Raw genomic sequence first — 24,918 nt, 5'->3', positions numbered from 1 at the left:
AGCATTGTTATGACAAAACACTGAGTGAAGAAACTAAACTGGAAATTAGGTGACACTGTGTTAGTTAAGAGGCCCATGAAAGAACATTCGGTTCATAGCAAATTTCATCCACCACATCCGTTAACGAAAGTGAATAAAAATGTGGTCCAATTAGATAATGGACAGGTATGGAGTGGTGACAGACTTGTAAAAGTTGGGGAAAACCAAGGCTAGATTATATTCATAATATAAAGGGAGATATGTTATAATATACCTAAATATGTTTATATAATCCAGTTATCACATTTTTATATATACTCTTTTATCTTTGTTTACATAATTGGTTCGACCCTCCTCCCTTTTCTCCTGCTATTAGACTGTCCCACTTGGAGCTTACTTTAAAATGTTCATGGTTGACCGTTTGGCAGTTTGGAGAGTGGATGACTGGGAAAAAGAAGGCTCTTCTCATCCTTTGTTTCTCGTGCTTTATTCACTTTAAATTGCAATAATCAGCTGCATAACATTGAATGTGCGATAGTGAATTGACATTTAGCATTGTCAATCAAATTATTGAAATGGAGATAGAATATACTGCAGGCACTAAATGTTTGCTGCAGCTCCAACTACCATCCTTCCCTTATTTTCTTAAAACACCTGTGGAAGGAGTGCCTTTCACAACTATCTGGGATAAAAACTATTGGAAGTTCGATTGTTTAGAATGTTACAGTATGTTGTATTGTAAGAATAGTCAAAGAATCATTTTCTACCATACTACGTGATTGTCATTACTCTGTAGTTTCAACTAGAATAATTAAGTGGTGACTAGCATGCTTCAGCACCAACATTAAACGTACCAGACACGTTAGTGTACCATGGTTCAATACATACTATGCATAATAAAGATCTGATGATCCCATTGTTTTTTTTTTTAGGTAACATAGCTTTATTGAATAAAATATGAATGTACATAATTATAAATACATAAAATAAGAAATCAACCATGAGATATAATTTTAACCAGGACAAAAAATACTAGCAATTAATATAATCAGAACCTTGTTAAATAGAATCATTCTGTACTTAAAACTAAATTATTTGGTATTTTGTGTATTAAGAAAGAAAAGAAGAAAGAATAACTATTAATGATTGTATATTAACACGTCACATAAAACCTATATCATATAATAATTAATTTATATAATAAACATTTTATTACCACTATTTCACATAATAACAATAATAAACAATGAGAGAAGTTATTTTAAATATTAGGGGAAGAAGCCACTATGGTGGCTGGAAAACTCTAGTGGAATCACTGGGAGTTTTTATTTATTAGTAAGCAGAGACCAAAAAAGGTCCTTGTTCACCACCTGTAGCGTAGCAATAGCTGCTGTTGTATCAAGTCTGTGATGTGAACAAATACGATTCCACCAGCTGGTAACATTAATATCCCTGGCATTTTTCCAATTGGAAGTAATGACTTGAAAGGCAAATCTAAAAACTTGCCTAGTTAAGAATGTGTTGGCCAAAAGCTTGACGAACTTCCTAGAAAAATGCACCTAACATCAAAAGGGAAATCAAGAGAACAAATAACGGAAATAGTCTTGCAAACCTGTAACCAAAAAGCTGTGGTAGGTGGACACTGAAAAAACATGTGTAGATATGTACCAGTAAGAATTTTACAAGACCAGCACTGTTGAATTGTGTGGTATGAGCATTAAGGGACGGGTGATGTATTTTATTCCAAATGGAACCCCAGTCCCTTAAAGAGAAGGAATGTTGAAGTCCGATTCCCATAATGTCTCAATTTTGGACTTGGGACGGGGGAGGAGTAGTGTAATGCAAATATTTGTATATATATGAAGCTTTAAGTGACAGCGATAATAGCACAAGGGGAACAGGAGGCGAGGAGCTTATATAAAAATGGGACTGAGTGATAGTGGAGATAGCTTGCCTAAGGGCATCTCTGAGACACTACTCAGACTTCAGCTGTTTTATTTGAATCATGCCCTTCAAAACCCAATTTTTCCCAAAAATAGTTCTATTCGAAATTTTGAGAGCTTTGTTGTGTCCATATGGAGGATTCTAGAAATTGTTGTATCGGAGATAAATATTATTAGGCAAAGAGTCAGTGCTTACCATATATGGTAGTGCTTGTTTTAAAACAAAAGCATTGATATTGTTGAAAATTTGGGAAATTTACACGTCCCAGGTCCTTAGGTTTACAAAGATTTTTTTCTTCGTGTAATGTAAATATCAATTAGATTTCATATTTCAAGTTAGCAAAATTGTTGTTTACAACTTGCACATTCACAACACTTTCTAAATGCGCATGTAATATTTTGAGGTTTATGCAAAACACTTTCCCTTAACGCCTATGCCCCATAATTGAACTTTGGACAGCAACACAACTCTTTTTTACCATTGTGTCAATTATTGCAATTTTAGAGTCAAATTGCTGTCTTTTTAAAGCATTGCACAAGTAGCTGAAACTTGCCTGGAAGCTTCCATCTATTCCAAACGTCAAATTCCAGTTGTAGTTGTAGTCCAGATCTGAACAGACTGCAATTATGTTTTTATAGCTCTGAACAATATTTCCTCTTTTATTTTGTTAACTCACTTTTTTAGTTTGTCTCATGACAAATGTTTTTTGTGCATATTTGAGACATCTGTAAATTCCTGTATGTGTTGCTTGATTATATTTGAACCATATATACTGATTTCATGTCAAAATATTTTGTTTCATAGGGTGTGATAGGTGTACAGCTGGTTGTTACCATGGTGATGGCCAGTGTCATACAGAAGGTCATGCCTCATTATTCTCTTGCTCGATGGCTTCTCTGTAATGGCAGGTAAGAAGATCTCTGCTCCATAGTAGATACACTGCATTCTATTAACTTTTTACCCTATGAAAGATTCCTTCTTGCACTTTTTACTTTCAGATTTTACATGCCAGAGACAGAGATTGTAAGAGCAGGTTTGGCTACAACTAAAAAGCAAAGACTATTAACCCATGGACACAATCCCCTTCATGGCCTTCTTTAGATCGCAACATTACTCTCAATTCCACTGCTGTTTGATCTCTCAAACTCTCAGCTGAATTTTGTCAGTGAACGGCATGGGTAGTAGGTTTTTTTCTGGTAGTGAAGGTAATAAACTTTTTTGCTGTTTCTTGGGGCTCCTAATTTTGTGAATGTTATTGATTTCTAAGGTAAATGTATTCTGGATAGTGCATTTACCTTTCTGCTCTCCGAGACATTTTGGCTGTAGTGTTAGGCATTATTTGCCTCAGAAGTGATCTGTGAGTTACCCAGTACAATGAATGTATTATCCAGTGATTGTCCTTATTACCTTTCATTAGTGCTGCATTTCTGACAGAATCATGTAATACTGGTACTGTATGAATCCTGCCACAGAAACCTGGATGAGGAGAGGCAGCCAACCTTTGTTACTTGTTTATAACTTGAATATTGTAAAGAGAAGATTCTGAAAGAGCTGACATCTCTCCAAACCTTCTTGCTGACGTTCTTTCTGCCTGCAGCACTGTGTTCCGTAGACTAATTGCAGGGGTTTGATTGTCTGGCCCATGAGAATGGGCAGTTCCAGGCCAGGTTTAGGTTGAAGATCTTACATGAACCTGTATAGTAACAGTAGGGTGGCAACATACCCTTGCTTAACAGTAGGGTGGCAACAGACCCTTGCTTAGGAAATTTAACAGAGGTAGCCACCAAGCAACCCATGACATCCATATATTTGATCCCTTTTCACAAGAGAAATGTCACATTTAATGACATGTTACTGCTTAATGCGGGTCAGGACAAGTGGTGTACATCACACTGCAAAAATTGACCACCTCCTGCAATATACTGCCCTCGATGATGTCTGAATGCTAGGAATCCTCCACAACATCGTAGGCATCAAAAAAGCAGTCCGTTAGGCTTCCAAGTTTCAAGAACAAAGATTGAGAATGCAAAGATTTAGGTGAAGTAGTTGGCTCTTTTGGTTATGAGGGAAGGTTTTCAATTTGTGGAAAACGTCGAAGATATGCATAATGGAGCTGCAACAGTTTTGTATACCAAGTGCATCTGGCTCAATTTGGAACACCTAGGATTATATGGGTTTTGTGGTGTTGTATCTTCTGAAGAACTTTCTGCATCAGTGAACATCAAGGAAATGAGTGATAAAGATTTTACGACCAGTGAAGGCCATCAGTGTACCCTATCAAAGCCTAATTTGTTCTGCAAAGCCTAATCTGAAATTATTTTTAGTGCTCTCTGTTGCAAAATATTCTGTCCGGCTTGCCCTGTGTTTGGAATAGGCCATCTGTGACTTCCTGAAGCAGGTCCGATTTGTAATCGGGTATCTTCAGTTTGCTCAAGCATTCTGCTGATTTTTGGTTCCCTGACAGACAGACAAATTTCTCTTTCAATGGTCCAGTTTCCCATGCGCATCGCGTCTTCACAAAGTGACTTCAAGTTCATACCACCCTACTTTGTTATGACTTACTTTGTCAAGGTGTTGCCTGTCAAGATTTGGATTCCCTACTCTATTTTATAATATTCCACTCCAGTGCAATCTCATAATATGCCTCTGTAGTTGGTACTATTAAACAAATAAGTTTTTTTCCCAAGGAAAAGGATTCCATTTATCAGAGTACTCACCAGGCAAGCATCAAACTGTCTCATCTGGAATGCTCCTGTGCCCTCAGCCATAAACATTCTCAGGACTCCTGTGTCAAAGTGTTAGCAGACAACTAGTGCACTAACTACGTTACTAAGAATATCAAACCCTCCTAATGTTTCATTTACAACAGGTTCCCTGAGAATTTCTACTTATCTCTGTCCCCACGGCCAATGCATATACACTTGGGTAATGGCAGAAATTGCACATTGCCTTTGCTGAGATGCCAGGGTCCAGCAAATTTCACTACTGCTTAGGAAATATGACAGGGCTGCTATTTTTTGGGCGTGAAAGAGACCTGATATTTCCTTCTCTAGATCTGGTCTGACCAGGGAATGGGCAAGAATGTTTCATGCCCACAGATGCCAACTTTGTTTCCTCATTGCTTACTGGAGCAGTGTTGTGGTCTGCTGTCAAGATGGGAGTAAAGAGGCGGATATTGGTCGATTTATCATTTAAAAAAGTAAAAAAATACGTGGGCAAGATAGGGTGCGGGCCTAACCCCTTGCCAAGCCCTCCTCCTCTTCTGACAGAACACCCATAATCACCAACAGACCAGCTTTGGCAGGTGGCCAGGTTTCACAAATGGGTATGCCGCCACAAAGATCCTAAAAACAGATGAGATTCAAATGCCCAATGGGAGAAACTTGGTTATGCAGGTGAAATGTACTAGCATTCTGGTGGAAGACACAAATTGTATGCAACAGTATCAATCCTAGATATCTGTCAGTAACCATTAACGTCCCCATTTCCCAAAGGAAAAGCCTCTCTTTATCTGCCTGTATAGTTATGTTATTGGTTTATTAGCTCTCAGACGCGGGCCGTGTGGCTCCACGGAGGCTTATTCAGGGGCAAGAAGAACAAGCATTATTAATGCAATAGGTCTCGCATTCATGCGGGTTTGAGCTATTGGCATTTTAGATGACAATGCCTTTTATTCATGTTTTGGGTTTTAAAACCTGAATAAAAGTCATTTACAATATTAGTAGCTTAAACTCTTGCAAATGCGAGACCTGTTGCATTGCAATAAAGGGCCTTCTCAACCGCTTTTTAGATTGTAAATATCAGAGGAAGAGACTGGCCTCCGACATCTACAAAGTATTGATAAATAGTGCAGTGAAGATGTGCAAGTGTTGTAAATTACTCCAACACACATTTTGAAGTGAGAGGTACATATGATCTGAGTCATAAACACTAACAAAGTGCTCCAACACCTTTTGATCTGTGATTACACTGTCACGGTCGGGAGGAAGATAGGGAGGGGGGGCTATTTCCTGCCCTCTCCATGATTTGATTGTGCAGTGTGGCATTGCGTAATGTCATTGCCATCTTAGACTTAATAAAATGCACTCCAGCTGTAGTAGGGCCCTGACTTCACCTCCTGGTGTCCGGCGGGCTGTGCTTTATGGCAGGCATGGAGGGATGGTCTTGGCTGCAGCTCTGGCCTCGTATAGTGCCCCTGCTATTACTGGTGAGCGAGAGGCGCTGAGGTGGTGTTATTGGTGGGGGTGGTGGTATTGGTGGTGATGGTGGTATTGGTGGTGATGGTGGTATTGGTGGTGATGGTGGTATTGATGGTGATGGTGGTGATGGTGGTATTGGTGGTATTGGTGGTGATGGTGGTGATGGTGGTATTGGTGGTGATGGTGGTGATTGTGGTATTGATGGTGATTGTGGTATTGATGGTGATTGTGGTATTGGTGGTGATTGTGGTATTGGTGTTGATTGTGGTATTGGTGGTGATTGTGGTATTGGTGGTGATTGTGGTATTGGTGGTGATTGTGGTATTGGTGGTGATTGTGGTATTGGTGGTGATGGTAGTATTGGTGGTGGGATTGGTGTTGGTGGTGGGATTGGTGTTGGTGGTTGCATTGGTGGTGGTGGGAGGGGTGGTGGTTTTCCGTATTGGTGGTTTTTTGTATTGGTGGTGGTAGTATTGTGATGGTGGTGTTAGTATGGTGGTGGTGGTGGTGGTAGTGGTGGTGGTGGTGGTGGTATTGGTAGTGGTGGTGGTGGTATTGGTAGTGGTGGTGATTTTGATGGTAGTATTGGTATTGGTGGTGGTATCGGTGGTGGTTGTTGTATTGGTAGTGGGATTGGTGTTGGTGGGATTGGTGTTTGGATTAGTGGTGGTGGTGGTATTTTGTATTGGTGGTATTGTGATGATGTTATTGTGATGGGGTAGTGGTGGTGTTGGTGGTGGTAGTATTGTGATGGTGGTAGTTGTGGTATTGGTAGTATTGGTGGTGGGAGTATTTATGGTGGGGGTATTTGTGGTGGAATTGGTATTGGTGGTGATTTGTGGTATTGGTATTGGTGGTGGTGTTGGTGGTATTGGTGGTGGTGGTGTTAATAAAACAGGCTTTTGAGAACACGTCAGGTGGCTTCAGTGCTGATGGCATGTAACACAGATGTGCTGTTGTCAGCTTCAGCCCATTAGCACAAGATTATGTGCTCTCTGGAATTCACATGACTTATTTCGCTTATCATTTCTAAATCCATTTTACTTGAGGGTCTGAAACCGACACAAGATAATGCCATGTTAAAGTGATTGAAAGCAGGCGCCCATGTCATGGGGCGGCTGTGCTGCTTAAAAATAGTAAATAGTGCTTACAGATTAAAAACAGGTCCTGTGTAACAACCGGAATAAAGGGGCCAGTAGCCATAGGAGGTTACAAATGAAGACGAGGCTGTACTAAGGCAGGACTAACAAGCCTATTAATTAATCTGAAGGTGGCATTTACGAAAGATAATGACACAAGCCAATGAAAAATATGGGCAAAGAGTGGGCGCTGGCTTCTCTCCCATACTCTACTACAGTAGTCTTGCAGAGCGAGTAGCGCATTTGCGCTGCCGCTAGGCTCGACCTAAAAACTACAATGTTTCAGGCCTAGTGTAGCAGTGTGCCTTGACCCCGAGTATACCTTGTTAATATGATTAAACGACTCGTTGTAACTGCTGATGCCATAGATTATATAAATAATGATGTGTTTGTTCCAGCAGACATTATTTATTGAATAAGTTGGCAGGTGTTTGAAAATAAATTCTGACTAGCAACGATAGGACTCAATTACTAGGCTGCCACTTGCTCCCAGACCCCTTTTACTTCAGTTTCTCCCTATGTGGCTTAAGTATTTTTTATCTCTGGGAAGTTTCTTCTAGCATCTGAAGGTGAAGATTAGCCATTCTCACACCTATAATATGACCCTTATTTATTCTCTTCTATGTTTTTCATCTTAAAGCACATATTTAATATTGTTGCTTGGTGTAAACATTTGTAACTGCATAAAAAGTTTTTGGGTTTTGTTAGATTTGCGGATCTCTAGTTGGCACAGGTAGGTACTTGTGACAAATAGGGACCCTTGCCTCTAGTCAGGGTAAGGGGGTACACTCCTAAAATAACCCCTGCTCACCCCCTTGGTAGATTGGCACAAGCATACAGGCTTATCTCAGAGGCAGTGTGTAAAGCCTTTGTCACCACATTCAGTAACCCAGTGACAAAACTACAGATGGACACCACACAGTTGTATATTAAAAATAAGTATTCTTTATATAGACTTAATACAAGACCACAAACGACAAAAATCCACAATTCTATACTTAAGATGGTAGTTCTAGCTTAGTTGAGTTCAGTACTTTAGATGCAACACTTTAAGTCAATGTACCTTTCGATGTGGGACACTTCTACAACAAGCAATTTTGCAGCGATGGAAATGCGGCAACGTTCCGGTGCAAAGACTTGAAGATCTTCCTGATGCGGCACACTTCTCCGATGATGCCAGAAGTCTTTGTTCGATGTGTCAACTGCAACGGCGACAGCCTCGGCTGCGACACTCTTCTCCGAAGTTGCAAGAGGCGTCCGTACAATGCGACAACTATAGTGGCGACATCCAAGATGTGACGGCATCAGCTCCGACGGCGGTGCGCTTCTCCGTGGATGCTAGGCGCTTTTCTTGATGCGGTGCAATATGACAGCTACAGCGGCAACACCCTCTTTGGAGTTGCGACGGTAGCAGCAGCGACGGGGGACACTTCCTCTTCGTTGCAAGATGCTTCTCTCAATGCGGTCCAATACGACAGCTACAGCAACGACACCCTTTTTGAGAGTTGCAACGGCAGCAGCAGCGACGGCGACACACTTCTTCCTTTTGAGTCGCGCTTCCAGCTCCTTGCGACACGAGTCCCTCAGAAGGCCCCAAAACGGCAGCAGGCACTTCAAAGAACTCTGGGGAGCTGAGGGTTGAAGTCTGTTGTCCCTGAGACTTCAGTAGGAGGCAAGCTCTGTTCCAATCCCTTGGAGATCCTTCACAAGTTGAAAATAAAGCACACAAAGTTGTTTCCCTTTTCTTTGGCAGTCAGGCTACCACTGCAGGCCAATGCCCCTAGCAGCACTTCAGCTTAGGGATAGTCTCTCCTCAGTTTATTCAGGTTCCTCTCCTCAGCAAAGGTTTCTTCTTGTAGTCCAAAAGTGATCTAATTTCTTGGGATCAGGGTCCCAATATTTATACCCCAAAATACTTTGCCCTCTGAGGGCAGAGGGGCCTTTGCCTAGTCCAAACGAGTTTTGGAGCACTCTGTTTACAAGACTCCTTCTTTCCTTTCACAGTGCAGGGCAGAAACATCAGCCGTATCACAGGGGGTGGAGCCAGCATTGTGGAAGGCGGGCACAGCCCTATTCAGGTCCCAGGTGCAGCTCCTCCCACCCATCTAGATGCAGATCTCTCTATTCACCACAGGGCTTACTCATTCTGTCTCCTGGAATCCCCCAGCCCTGTCACTCAAACTCCAGACAAGGAATACACAACCTAGCAGAGGCAGGCTTTGGATAGTTAGACAAGAAAATACATAATTTCTAAAAGTGCCATTTTCAAACACAGAATGTTAAAACCAACTTCACCAAAAGATGCATTTTACCATTCTGTGTTAAGGCGTACTAAACTCTAATTTCTACTGTGTTCCCTGAGTCAGTTAGGATTATAAAATGTAATAATCGAACTGCCCGTTCTGGCCTATGGAGAACAGTTAGCCTTGCAATAGTGAAAAACGAAAATGGCTGTAATTCACTATTCGGACATGCCATGCACATCAGGGCTTGTCCTACCTTATACTTGCAATGCACCCTGCCCTTGGGCCTACCATAGGGTGTCTGATATGAAGAAAAGGGAAGGTGTAGGGACTGGAAAGTGGGTGTACTTGCCCAGTCAGCATGACAGTACCAGACTGCACACAGGCTCTGCAATGGCAGACCTTAGACACATTTTACAAGGCTGCTTCTGTGGGTGGCACAACCAGTGCTGCACGCCCACTAGCAGCATTTGGATTTACATTCCCTGGGCACACTCAGTGCACTATACTAGGGTCTCACAAATAAACCAAATCAGTCAATTATGGAATCACCAATCCATACATCAATTTACCATAGGGAGCACTTGCACTGTGGCACTGGACAGCAGTGGCACAGTACCCAAAGCATCTAACACCAGCAAAAACACATGAGGAAACAGCACAAATGGAAGGGAAACCACGCCAATGGTGCCAGGTCTAACAGGTTTGTATCCTGTTTCATAGAGGATATTGATTTGGCATGTATTAAGGTTCTTGCTGAGTTTTCTTAGGACCTAAAAAAATGTTTCCACTATGTTGTGTTCAGCAAAATAGATTTTGGACAATGGAGCAGTTGAAGTACATGAAAACCTTTACATTTTTTCACATGAATAGTACAGCTGTGTTGGCAAGTAAATGTCTCCTTCTTTCAGCTTGCGTTGGTATCAGCATCCTACAGAAGAAGAACTTCGAGCCCTTGCAGGAAAGCAGCCAAAGCAGAGAAGCAAAAAGGATCGGTAATTATTGGTTTTAACTCCTGCTTTCATTGGGAGTGGCCTTTTAATTCCAGTGGGCCTTGCAATAGCAGCTACCAGTACCTCAGGTATTATATTTGAGGGAACACCCTAAATCTGTATAGTTTCACCCGAAGCAGCTGAAAACTCCAGATGAGACTCCAGGGAGAAATTAGGAAATACCATGGGAAACGGACCTACCATCCCTCATACTTCCTCATTTCTAGGGGGCTAACCCCCCAATTATTCCAAACCCCTGAAGTTACTGGTATGCCTGCTTTTGATAACTCCTGGGTATGGATGGAGTGGAATTAATGGGCCATTCATAATGAGTGTCTTAGTATACCTGGGATGTATCTTTATTTGTAAGTATGTGACGTGTTAGGGAAAATGCATTGTCCTTTGCTTTAAAGGACCATTGGAGATGAAGAGTACTTTAAAGAAAAGACCCTCATCCATGATTCATATGCCTTTAAATTTGCTGCTGGCAATTTAGAGATGTACTATGTTTAGCAAAATGTAGATACCAAGATCATTATGTGTTTTATTTTCTGTTTATTGCACATTCTTTGTTGGGGCTCCCCTTAGAATCTTCTCCTTGTTTAGTTTTCATATTTAACATTTAAAATGTCATTAATAAAATGTTTTCCCTTTATGGAACCCCATAACTCTTTTCTACTGCCACAATGTCTCTTCCTTGTTACATCGAGGGTTCTGCATTCTACCATTTTTCTACCTACCATTGATGATTAAACTGCAATTTTTGTTGGATATTTTATTCTTACCTTCTATTGAGTCCCATGCTCGCACCATTTTTTTCTGCCTTAGCTCATATTGGATATAAAATGTACAAACCTAGGCCCTGCCTATGTGTTCCATTTTCTGCACTCAATTAAAACAAATCTGCCAGGGTTTGGAATGTATTTGGTGTGATAAATGGCTTTTGTTTTGAGTTTAACCCTTCCGAATGGAGCACAAAATGTGGATTTGATGCTTTCTGCCCCAAAATATTCTTGGCCCACTATTTACAAATTATTTCCCTCAGTTTTTTTTACAGGTTTTACTTGCTTATATGTAAACACCTGAGAAAATTTACAAGTGTAATATTTATCTCACTAATCCTAATACCAGCCACTTCACAAACAGGGTTTTGCGCAGGGGCACATTTTTTAATCATGCCACCCCTTTTTTTTAACCATTGGTTGATTTGGGTCAAACATTTTCTGCTACTGTTTTAAGTGTCATTCATATGTTTTCAAACTCTCAGATATGTCTTTGGTATGGAGGTGTAGGAGTATCCCTATGCAATGCTTCCATTACAAGCCTATTTCTATTATGATGTATTTTTGAGCAGGTGAAAAGCTTCACCACCTACACACTCCCCGCGCCCCTCACAGACCAGCCATGCAGTAGTAATGAATGCCCATAGTGTTCCCTTGCCGTCATCTTTGGCAGTGGTATGCTCTGTAAAAGGATGCCAAGGCTGTATTTCTTCCCCAGCATACCCCCGAGTGTAAATCCCTCACACATACCTGTATGTGATTACAGATCACACCTGTATGAAAATTTCTTATCCATCTTTGTTCAGATTCCCTATCTATCTATGTGGAAATACTTGCATATCTATGTCTGGTATCTCTCCTTATTTCTTCACGTTATGCCCTTTCTTTTCTTTTAAGTGAGTTTGACAAGGACAGAAGTCCGTGCGTTCATTAGCTTGGTGCTTTAATAGGGACTCTGAAACTTTTTTGCGTGCTCAAACTTGCAAATTGCTATTTGATTGCAGCATCCTGACATTTCCAGCTATGGTACAGGTGTCACAGCCTAAAACAGTTGGCAGTGACTCAACAACACAACTCATCACATTGTAAGCCATTTCTTCACTCTATAAAGAAACTGTATGATTACATTTCTAGGCAGGCTCCAATTGGCTAGTAGATTATTATTATGCGTTCTTATATAGCGCTCGATTACCCGTAGGCATCTCGGCGCTTGCCTTGGGAACCCGTCCTGGCTTCCCCCAAGGTGAAAGCCAGGCATCCCGCCGCGGGGGGGCCGTAGTGGAGATTAAGCAGGCTAATGCCCAGAGCTGCAGTTCTTCGTTTTTCAATTGATGCCTTTCTTGCCTCGAGTAATGTTGACTGCAAGACTACTGTCTTTAAGCATCAGGGTGCACATCATTGTTGCCATTCTCCCGAGCTGTCTTCTGACGTTTCTAATTCAGCTGCAAATTGGGATGGATTAATTGCTGTGAAGTCTTCGATGACTGCCCCTGCAGCCTCTTGAAAACGTTACGGGCCAGTTGATAGTAAGTTGTCACACTAAAAAAACAAGATGGCCGTCAAGATGGGCGTTCTGTGCTTAGCTCGTTATTTATTTTTTTGTAGTTGTAGTAGACATTAAAGCACGTTACAGAAGAGACAGACTGCGTTACACATTTTTGTTTCAGGCACATGGAGATAGGTCTGGATTCAAGCCTTTTTTGCCTTGTTTGAAGGTAGGCAACTCCACATCTCTTCCCACATCTTAGCCTACAATCTTTCTTCTCTGTCCATAATATGACCAATCATACAAGGAATCTACTAGCACAACCTGCAGTGCAAAAAAGTTAGTCAGCAGGGACTTTGGGTGTATAGTTACCAACAAACCTGCTTCTCTTATTGATCTGTCGTATGGAGAGATGTCAACCAAATATTGAAAGAAAATCATATATCAAGTTCAATATAAGCAAAGCAGAGAAGGCGGCACTCCAATCCCTTGCCAACAACAACGAGGCCATCATCAAGCCAGCCGACAAAGGCGGGGCAATTGTTGTCCAGGATGTTTCCAAGTATGAGTCTGAGATCCTCCGGCAACTGAATGTTGGGGTCAGCTATAAACAACTCAGGGCAGATCCTTAGCTACCACTGGCTCTTGAAATTTTGGAAGTCACCAGAGAAGGACGTGACCAAGGTTTCCTCACAGAAAATGAATTCAACTATCTCAATCAAAAAAATCCAAGGTTCCCAACAATCTATACCATACCTAAAATACACAAGAGCATGGTTGACCCCCCGGGACGTCCCATCGTCTCGGGATGTGGTTCCATGCTTGAACCACTTGGGAGATACGTTGATTTCTTTCTGAAACCCCTTGCGGAATCAACCAAGACATACTTACGCGACACAATGCACACCATCAACATTGTGGAAGGATTACCATTTGATTCCAAGAAACAAATTCTGGCAACATGTGACGTTGCCTCGCTGTACACCTGTATCCCCCAGGAGGAGGCTCTAGCTGTAGTAACCAGATCCCTTCAACAGCAACCTGCACCTGTGGCAGTTCCCACCGAATTCATTGTAGCCTTAGTAAGGATAGCAATGACGAAAAACTTTTTTATATTCAGGAATCAGTTTTTCCTCCAGACCAAGGGCGTAGCAATGGGGGCTCCATTCGCCCCAGATGTAGCAATCATATATATGTCAACATTTGAAGATGATGTCGTCTTGAGCTCCTTCAATCCATTCAGAGACCATCTTGGACTCTGGATGAGATACATAGACGATATCCTACTCATCTGGAACGGAGATCCGATTTGAACTCATGTCTTTCCATTCCTGGCTTAACCAACAATCCCCCCCATCTGAAGTTCACGATTCATTCAGACAGCAAGAGAGTTGATTTTTTGGATATCACCATCTCTCGAACCGTCTTCAACAACGTGGGTATCCTAAAGACTTATCAAAAGAGCTAGGAAACGTGCTTGGTTCTATCCCCGTGAGCTTCTACTCACTCCCAAGGACAAAATAGGTCAGCAAGATCAGAGACTGGTGTGCGTTACCACATTTTCAACTAAAAGCAACGTAATAAAGCGGATTGTCAACCAACACTGGAAATTGATTGCAGATGATGTGGGACAAGAAAATACACCACTGCATGCCTTCAGAAAAGCCAAGGGCGTTAGGGACCACGTTGTGAGATCCCTTTTACAACCGAAGGAGGAACCAACTGTCACAATTATGTGGAATCTTCCGCCTGTTGTGGGCCACTTTAGATGTGGACAATGCAAGGCCTGCAGCACCACGATGCAAACCAAGGAATTTGAACATAACCAACGCAAAGTGCAATTAAAATCACACACTAACTGCAATACATCTAATATCATCTATGCTATAGTTTGTAATTGCAATCAGATCTACATAGGCCAGACTCAACAGAAAGCCAAAGCACGGATCCTCCAGCACACTAGTCGTATTCGATGCGAAGTACATGGTGCTCCGCTCGTGGATCACTTCAAATCAGCTCCTCATCCTCCTGACAGTTTTAAATGGGTGATTCTGGAGAAAGCAAACCTTGGACGAGAGTCTAGGTGGTAACATCATCAACATCTTAAACACACGTGAGTTGAAATGGATGCTTTATTTTGATTCCATCCAGAATGGCCTGAATGAAAATGATAGCTCCTACTCACAACTGGCCACACTCAATTAATGTCTGTACTGTTCAACAATGTATCTATTTTTGCTATACCTAGACTCTCGGCTACTAATGTCCAGGAATTATGACAATGCTGTTTCTGTTTGACGTGGCCTTTACCGTCATATGACAGATACACCACATTGCGATGCCTTAATGACCCAATGTGTATTCACATATATGATTTTGTGCCTAATTCACACAATGACGCATTGTTTCCCTGCTGTTGTATAGCCATCCTCCTATCCCTGTAATGCCCGGCGATATTTATGCCACACCCAGACTCTATGTTACTAATGTCTAACATTTATGCCAATGCTGGTTCCACATGACGTGGCCTTTACCGTCATGTGACAGGTACGCCGCATTGTGTTGTCCTAATGACATTCATTGTGTATCTATATTCATATTAGATCCGTCGCCCAATCCGTATAATGTGACATGACTCCCGTGCCATTCCTATTCATTTCTGACCTCTGAGATGTTTGGCGTTAAATGTATTTTTAGCATTACTGTTAATATACTTATGCCAACAATTTAGGACTCTGGCAGGTATTTTACATATGTACTGTCCTTTAACCACTGTGAATGACATTGATTTATAACGTATTCGCCATTGTAACTAGGCGATTTGTCAATTGACGTATGACTATCGAGTCCGGAGCTCTAGCTTCAGTCAGTCTTTCTTCCATGGTTGCACGGACCGTCAGAGGTCACGTGTTCATGTTTCCTTGGCCTCCCGCCTAACAGGAAACAGCCGATCGCCATTGTTGCACTGGAGTCGGCACTGAGACGGATTAACTCTGCTCCCGGTATGTTAATTACAATCACGTCACTGCCGGTACTGTCATTGACGCCTCGTCTCTATCATGTGGTTATCTAATTCCCGTCTTTAACCCACAGACGGTTAATTAATTTCTCTACGACGCAAGAACGCACATTGGCACCAACGCAATCGGCCCGACCCCTGGCGGACTCGATGGGCGCATACAGCTGCAATTTTTGTAAGTCATCCCTTCCTACTTAGACGATTCTACCTTCCAACCCCCCCCCCCCCTTCGTGGTGGCAGCCCCTTACTATGTGCCGCTTCTCCTTTCCTTCTCAGACCTGATGGCTGCCTTACATCATCATTTTATGTGAGTGCATTTTTTCATTACTTCCAATTGCTGGATATCTTTATTGTTAGGTTCCTAATCAATATCCTCTCCATTTAGGACCTGAAGTAATTCTTCCTTTAAGAGCGTCCTCATCCTCATCCATTTTGAAGAAGAGCAACCTCGGGTATGTCTTGTCTACCATTTTAGTGTGCTCATTTAATTAAAAATCTTTTATTTAAGCACTAGACTTTAATGTAAACTCATTGTTCATCAAATAGGTTGCCTGCCCCGCGCCCGTCCTGATGAAGACCCCGATGCAAGGATCTATTTAACCCCTGCAATTACTAGAGGGTCGAAACGTCGACAGCTTTTATATGTATTCAGCTTCACCCCACGATCTGGTCATTCAATGTGATATGTGGAGCATGATTATTACTGAATGATCTATTGAACCAATGGACTTTTGTGGCGTCTGTTTGAAGTCTGATACATAGTACAGTGAGGCCACTTGGCCGTTTTTTTATATATTGTCACTATCCTATACCTACACCACCTTGCACAATACCACTTCCCTCCCTTCCAGGGGCACTACCAATATTTTGTGATTTTGTATTTAAACTGATGATAATTAGCATATACCTACATTGTGAATAAACAACAATGCAGGCTAATTGAGTTTCCTTATTATTATTCAATTGTTTAAAATTGTTGCTTATTACTGGGACCCCTTTCTTCAGTACTCTGCTATAGATCAAGCTTATCTCAGTTTAACATCATTGCACTAGATGATCCTGCCTGCACAAGCATTATTTAAATGTAGGTCTAATTCTCCGACTTACCCGTGGCCCCCTCGGAAGTTGGCTTTGCAGGTTGTAAATCCAATCCTCAATGTGCTATTTTATCAATATCTTTCACTGCCACTGTGCCAGGTTGTTTGAAGCATGCCCGAGTAGTTCCATTATTCAATAAACCCACCCATCTACTGTAACTGATGGATCACCCTACCCTATTCTGGTTGGGGATATTAAGGAGTTCCATGAAAAGTAAACATTGCTGACGTTGTATGCTAGGTGAACTGCTGGCTGCTTTATTATTTATCTTTCAGATGAATGCGTTGAACTTAACTTATAACTTGGGGCGTGGCTACGGCGCGTAGCGGAATGGCTGCCTTGTGAGGGAGCTCCGTGTGCCGGAATCCTCTACCGGGCGATTACTATCCTTAATCCTGCTGGGCACCGAGTATAAACCCATCTGGGGGTTTTATGGAGGCAGCGGCACATTATGAGGCGGCATAATTGAATTGAGCCCCGCGCTTTCACCCTGAACTTTCGAGACCTGCGGATCGCGGAGCAATCAACAAAATGGCGGCGCCGCGCTGGGAGATCTGAGCGCACCCTAGCTGACTGTATCTATGGAGTGGTAGCTGTGTGTGGCTGACGCCGAGGTGCGCAGAGCGCTTTCAGTACCTGAGCCTGGTCGGAGGCTGACTCTCGGTGACTGTGATATATCTCGAGGAGGCGGAGAGTACCGGTCGGCGCGACGAGCCGTGCCCATCTGAGAACTGCATATCACTCCACTGGCGGTTCCCGACTGGTGCTTCCTGGAGTGGGATCGACGGCCTGACGTTGCGGTCAGGAGGAGGCGGAGGGAAGGCTGCTCACTACTGAGGCGCTGACGCTGTGGAGGAGAGGACACGGAGCGGTTACCTACGAGGGAGGTGCTGGTGAGTGGGGCGCTGATGTGGCCGGGCTCGCTGGGCCGGGCGGCCTGAGACTTGTGGGGTGATCTGCCCATAGACTGCGGCGGCGCCCTACGGGTCTTGTGCGGCAGGGCCTAGGAAGGCTGGGGTCAGGGCGGTGCCGCTCGCGGTGCCAGACCGGGTGCAGTGCTGTTCGCGGGGCCGGTGGGGCGCTTTCTGTCGGCTGCCTTGCTCCGCTTCTGGGCCGGTCTCGGTCACGCACGTGTGAGGTGCTGCGGGGGGGGCCTCGAGGCGGCCGTGGACGGTGACGGGCCTGTGTGGGGCTGTAAGTGTCTGCCCCAGGTGTTTTGGATGGCGAACTGGCTGTGAGGAGTGGCACCTTTTTGTGTTGTGACACGCAAGCATACTGCCAGTAACACTGGCCCTCCTGGCGATCTACGTAGCATTGTGTGGTAGAGGCACCCGGCAAAGAGTGAGGAGGTTCAACGGGGGACTGTGAGGCTGTCTGGGCAGGACTTTCATGCTGCTTGCTCTCTAACTGCTTGTAGGTGCTATCAGCCTGCTGGTTCACGTGGTGTATCATCTTGGGCAAATCGGAGCCCAAGCAAGCGAAGTTAGATTCGAGAGCAAACGGCAGACACGAGCAGTGGAAGGCTCGGGCGAGCAGGGCGAATCTGGAGGCGCGTCGTCTACGCCTGATGATGCCGAAGACGATAACAGAACGATACTCCTCGAGCTGCTCGCAGGGCTGCTGTCCATTGACAGCAAAATAGACGCTTTGGCGACTGGTCTTGATGTCGTAAAAAAGAAAGTGGATAAGCATGAGCACCGGTTAGACGTCCTGGAGAACCGGATGTCTGATGGTCATGATGCGCAGGCCGAGACTCGCACTCAGATTCTACAAATGGAAAAGGTCTTGGAGGTGATCAGCGCAAAGAATGAGGACTTGGAAGCGCGCTCCAGGCGCAATAATGTAAGAATTATTGGCCTTTCGGAGACCACGCCCATATCCAAGATGGAACCTTTCATTGATGGCATGTTGCGCGAACTTTTTGGTACTGCTCTATCAAGTATGATGATTGTGGAGGGGGCTCACAGATCGCTGGGGCCCAGGCCCAAGCCGGGTGCGCCGCGTCGTCCGATCATCGTTTGACTGCTTAATTATGCGGACAGAGATTCTATCCTAAGAGAAGCGAGGGCAAAGGAACCGGTGGTGTACAAAGGTGACACGTTATCCTTCTTCCCTGACTATACTCCGGCAGTTCAATCGGCACGTCAGGAGTTTGTCCCGGTGAAAAAGTTCGACCCGGCGAAGCTGAAAATCACTCACGAGGAGCAGTCTCATTTCTTTACAGATGTGAAATCTGCATTGAAGTTTACGAAACATATCTGCAAGGCAAAGCCACAACGTCAACGGACAGATGATGAGTAGACGGTGTCCTGATTGGATGATGCAAATTGATAGACAGTATATTATCATGGCCGCTCATTGTCCTCCTACTGAACTGTTGTGCCTTCTTGATCTGGCCAGAGAACTGATGTCCTAGGCAGTACATTATGGGGGCACCCGATGTAATTGCTTCCTGGGGGTCCTGGATGAGGTTGTGCAATGATCCTCACGTGCCTATTTGAGTCGGACTTAGCAGTTATAATATGGAAATAGTTCTGGTGGCCGCACCTTGGTGCGTTTATAGGCTGCTGTACCTTTTCCTCAAGAGGGTATTACCCGTATGGTTGTAGTAAGGTGGGTGGTGGGGGGGGTGCTGACCTCGACCTGATTGGGAGGTTGGAGTGGGTGGTGGGTGGGGCGGGGTGCGGCGGGGTATGTGAAGTTTTTGTATGTTATGAGTTTTTTGAGTATTGAAGTCAGTCACAAGTGCGAGATAAGATGCATGCTGAACACAGCGCTAATGTTTTGCAGTCGCTTGCGCGGTCTCCCTGGGGAGTCTGTGTCAGAACCGCTACTATTAGGATAATGTATGTTTAATGGCTGATAACTGTGTAATAACTTGGAATGTTCGCGGCCTTAATTCTCCCAAAAAGGTGCGGCATATCTAAATAGACACGGGGTACAGGTGGCGCTGTTGCAGGAGACGCATCTGGCTCCGCTGGCGGCATGTGGCACGTTGGGCAGGTGGGCGGGTATTCGACTTGCTGCCTCGTATTCCTCCTATGCGAGGGGTGTGTTGATATTGGTGAAGAAGGGGGTGGATTTTCAAGTGTTGCACATGTATACAGACAATGAGGGGCGGTGTGCTATGGAGTGCGGGAAGCTGCATGGTACGTTAGTCACCATTATCAATATGTATGGACCAATTGTGGATGATCCAGCGTGTGTGACTCGGATATGTGAGCGATTGAGGGAATGGCCAGCTGCTCCTGCTGTCTGGGGGGGAGATTTGAATACTTACTTGAATGCGAAGTTAGATAAGTCTAACCCTGAGACGCATCGCACCCCCAGAGACGCTGCGAGTGTGCTGTGGGCTATGGAAGAGTTTGGGCTGTGTGATGTATGGCGGGCGCGGAACCCGTGGCGGCAGGAGGGTACGCATGCGACACCTATGCATGGGAGTTGGTCTAGGCTTGACCATTGGCTGATTGGTGATGAGCTCATGGAGTGGGTTGTCGAGGTGGCGCCCCTTTCACGTACACTGTCGGATCATAACCCGGTGCGACTGGTCCTGAGGAATCCAACTGGAGTGCGTTGTCCTTTTACATGGAGACTGCGCTCTGAAGCGCTTCTCGATCCTGTGTACGAGAAGACCATACATGAAGCTATAGAGCAATACTTCACGTTCAATAAGGGTACTGTTGATCAGGCTGCGACGTTATGGGAGTCCTTTAAGGTCACCATTAGAGGGGTATGTATTGGGACTGCAGCAGGCATACTTCGTGATATACGAGCACAGTTGCAGAGAATTGAATCCGAGCTGCGCGAATTAGAGCGTGACTATGCTAGCCGCCCCGACTTGCCCAAACTGGCTCGGATACAAGAACTAATGGCGGAATACGATTCGCAGGTGGAGGCAGAGATCAAGTATGTATCTCGTAGGCATGCAGCTAGATGGTACGGGGAGGCGGGCAGGCCGAGTCTGACGCTGGCGTTTAAGATCGAAGCGAGGTCTGAACAGCAGTGCGTGGAAAGGATAGTGGATGATGAGGGAGCCGAGCATTCTACTCCGGAGGCTATCACGGAACAATTTTGTATATTTTACGCGTATTTATATAGCACACGAGGTTCGCTGCCGACAGAGGAGTTTGACGCATATCTGGACGATATTGCGTGTGCCTGGTTGTCTGATGCGCAGCGTAAGTATCTCTGTCTCCCCATTGATGAGCAGGACATTAAATTGGCAATTGAGGCACTACCTAATGGCAATGCGCCAGGCCCGGATGGGCTCTCGGTAGAATTTTATAAGAAGTATGCAGATCTGCTGGCGCCGCATCTGTTGGAAGTTTATGCGGAAGCGAACGATGCCGGGTTGCTTCCTCCATCATTACGAGAGGCACTCATTGTCACATTGCTTAAGAAGGACAAGCCGCCGGAGCGATGTGACTCATACCGCCCGCTATCATTAAATAATATCGATGCCAAGATCTTGGCGAAGATCCTAGCCACTAAACTGCAGCCTTTACTGCAAGGACTGATTTTACCTGATCAATCGGGTTTTGTGACTGAGCGGTCCACCTCGCATAACCTCCACACACTCTTCTCCATGTTCCATGTGTTAGAACCTACGTTGGAAGCTGCGGCAGTGTTATTGGATGCTGCCAAGGCGTTTGACTCTGTGGAGTGGCAGTATATGCATCAAGTTTTGCGACGTATGGAGTTCCCCCCACTGTTTCTCCAGTGGGTAACGGTGCTTTACACGGCGGCGCCGGCGAGGGTGCGGGTCGGCGGGCTGCGTCTGAATCGTTGTGTTTTGAGCGGGGAACTCGGCAGGGCTGCCCCCTCTCGCCCATGCTGTTAGCGATCATTTTGGAACCGCTAGCCTGCGTTATCCGGCAGCGCCATAGGGAGACCGCATTGAATTTTAATTACCGGACGGTATCCATTTCATTGTACGCTGATGACATGGTTCTATTTGTGCACGAACCATCTAAATATCTGGCGCAATTGCTGCGGCAATATGTGAGATTCGGACGCATTTCCGGTTTACATATAAATTAGGAGAAGTCGTTCATAATTCCGCTAACGACTGGGACCACACAGCCTGATCTTGAATTCCCACTGGTGTGGTCAGCGGACCCTGTTAAATATCTGGGTGTGTGGGTGCACCGAGACCCCGCAGATGTAATTCGGGAGAATTACGGTGGGGCATGTTCGAAATTGGAAACCACAGTTGACACCTGGTTGTTGCTGCCGCTGGCGGACCGTATCGCTCTTGTTAAAATGGTGGTGTTGCCCAGGTTTCTTTATCTGTTCGCGAACGTGCCCATAGTGCTTAACATGACCTTTTTTAAGACCCTTCGGGGCCATCTGCTTCGACTGGTGTGGGGGGGGGAACAAGGCGGCGAGAGTGCAGTGGTCGGTCCTCACCAGGGGATATGAGCAGGGTGGATTCGCAGCACTAGACTTCTATGCGTATTATCCCAGTGTACAGGCTCAATATCTATATCATTGGTATAGGCCGCATCCCTTCACACCGCACGTTGCGGTGGAGGAGGGAGATGCAGCTCTCGTCCCTCTGCACAGTTTGGTAACTCATTGCTCGCGAGGCACCCCGAAATTGGAGATCAACGCGGTGGATGCCACGGTTTCGACTTGGCAGAGGATAGGGAAGTTGGCGCAGAAGTTGCCATTGTATGCTCCGGACTTGTGCCTGGAGCATCATGCGCATCTGTAGGTCACACACGAGGCCTCGTCTATGAGGGTGTTGAGGGAGGCAGGTATCTCTCATATGCGGGATGTATACCCCAACTGCACTTTTGTCCTGCAGGGGGACTTTTGCCCGATTACGAATCAGTCGCTTCTCTTCCCGTTCGCGATTCATCGGTTGCGACATGCAGCTCGGGAGCATTATACCACCTTTCCGATTGAGCCTCATGAACTGCTCTCTTTACAATCTGTTCTCACCACACCCAATAATAAGAGACTGATATCTAAATTGTATAAACTTATTAAAGATAAAACGGTGTCTGGAGTGGATAAGAGCTGGGTCAAGTGGAATGCATGTCTGTCTGTTGATTTTTCTGAAGACAACTGGAAGCATATATGCGGACTAACTGGGAAACTCTGTATGAACGGTAATCTTAAGATTATCCATTTCAAGTACATACATCAGGTGTATTACACTCCGGCACGATTGTATAGGTATGGACTGCGTGAGACGGCGTGCTGTGACAGATGCGGACATCATGATGCAGACTTTACGCCTTTAGCGTGGAATTGCCGGACAGTAGCTGCTTTCTGGGACGCGGTGGTGCATTGCTTGCGTGAGATGGTCGCTGCAGACCTCCCCTGTACGCCGCTCTTCTTTGTTGTGTGCCACATGTTGGGGGGTGAGTGGCATGTTTGTGCGACTGGCGCTTCTGATGGCTGCTAGAAGGGTGGCGATCACGTGGGGGAGAGGTAAACAACCTGCCCTGAAGGCTTGGCTCGAGGATTTGGTGTATTGCCGCGATAACCTCAATGTCTATGCGGAAGAGCTACCCCTACCGTCAAGGCCAAGGGACATCTGGGAGCCTTTGCGACTGTATTTGCTTGCTCACTCTGAGTAGGGCATTGGATGGTGCTTGAGCTTGGTGGGAGGTGCGCTGTGTGGTGTTTGTGGCTGGGGGGTCCTGCATTGGGAGCGATGCAGCTGATGGAAGAACTATTAGGTGGACAACTCGCACTGTGATTGTGATTTGGCAGTGACATAGTATGGTGATTGAGTGTCTTTTCTTTTCCTTTTTATTTCTTCAGTATTTCTTCTTCTTTGTTTTGTTTTGGGGTTTCTTTTCCATTTTCTTTTTGAACTGCATCTGTATTTCCGTTTATTCGGATGTTATCACGCAGGAGAATTCCATTGCATTCATTGAAGATACTTCCATATTTAAAAGAACGTAATTGTAGATACCTTCGTGATATATTGTGTGTGCTTAATTTACATTGCAGAGGTAGTTGTTTTTCTTTTTTTTCCTAGTTTCTGATTTGCTGGTATCAAATGAAATAAAAAAAAAATTAAAAAGAACTTAACTTATAACTTAAAATCACACAGACTTGAACAAGGGCCAGCATTAATCAAAGAGATTTTCCTTTTCTTTATTGCAAAATATTTTATTCAGCATCTCTGTGAAACTTTTAGAAGATAAGGTGATGCAGCGAATATACTGACATGGTGTCATTGACCCCATGTTTTTTTAAGGGGTGTGCGTTTTTTAGGTTGAGCATTTTCTCTGGTTTCAAACGACCTACTTGCTTACCATTGGTTAGCTTTATTGTCATTCTCATTTGCTTGCTTCATATTCAGTAGCTTTACTTGGCCCAGCTTTTTCATGTTATGTTTGCCCCTCCCCTGGAGCATGTCCCCTTTAGCATTGTTCTGATTGGCTGGCTTCTATCATTCTACTGCTCAGTCTTGGGGAACTACTTTTTAACTTAACACTGCATGAGAGCGCATGTGGTTTTCAACTCTCTCCCTCTTGTGCTTTTGCCCTTCATATCTGCCTCCAGTGCAGCAGCCTTCATCTTGTGCATCTGAAAGAGACCGTAGTCATAGATTGTTTACCTTAGAATTACACCTCAGACTTGATCCAGAGAATTTTTTTTCGTAGCAGTACCCCTGCACATCGGCAGGTGGCGTCGGTTCTGCATTTTTTGTCTGCATCGTGGTCCCCGGGATGACGTTGCAGTGTCTACTTAGATGCCGCCCCTGCGCGCTGACGTCTGTTCTTTTTCTGCACCAGCCACCACAGATCAGGAGAGAGTGTGCCCCTTGCCTTATTCACTGTTTGACTCACTTTTTTGATTTTTGTCGAAGTCTTTTTTGAGCCTTCGACTCCTGGTGCACGAGGGATGTCCCATCATCGGACCGGCTTTAATCCCTGTGACTCCTGTCACAAGTTGATGTCGGTCACCGATCCGCACCTCATGTGCGTTTGGTGCCTGGAGCGTGACCACGATCCAAAGTTGTGCTCCGACCTCAAGGCCATGTACCGGACGTCTTTGTGGGCCCAGTCCCG

The 24,918-nt window shown here is 44.7% G+C and overlaps 1 protein-coding gene across 2 annotated transcripts in view; it reads left to right on the top strand.

Moving 5' to 3' along the window:
• The window catches only part of TMEM161B (transmembrane protein 161B), a 397,127-nt gene that overhangs the window by 93,972 nt on the left and 278,237 nt on the right, over nucleotides 1-24,918 (top strand). For both annotated transcript variants that reach the window (XM_078675339.1, XM_078675340.1), the window contains 2 exons: nucleotides 2,728-2,831; nucleotides 10,416-10,499. In XM_078675339.1, the coding sequence (XP_078531465.1) occupies nucleotides 2,728-2,831; nucleotides 10,416-10,499 (188 nt within the window). The remainder of the gene's footprint in view (nucleotides 1-2,727; nucleotides 2,832-10,415; nucleotides 10,500-24,918) is intronic.

Source organism: Lissotriton helveticus, chromosome 2_1 (assembly GCF_964261635.1).
Source record: "Lissotriton helveticus chromosome 2_1, aLisHel1.1, whole genome shotgun sequence".
Taxonomy (NCBI): domain Eukaryota; kingdom Metazoa; phylum Chordata; class Amphibia; order Caudata; family Salamandridae; genus Lissotriton; species Lissotriton helveticus.
The sequence above is the reverse complement of the archived record's forward strand: the minus strand, read 5'-3'. Positions and strand labels throughout refer to the sequence as shown.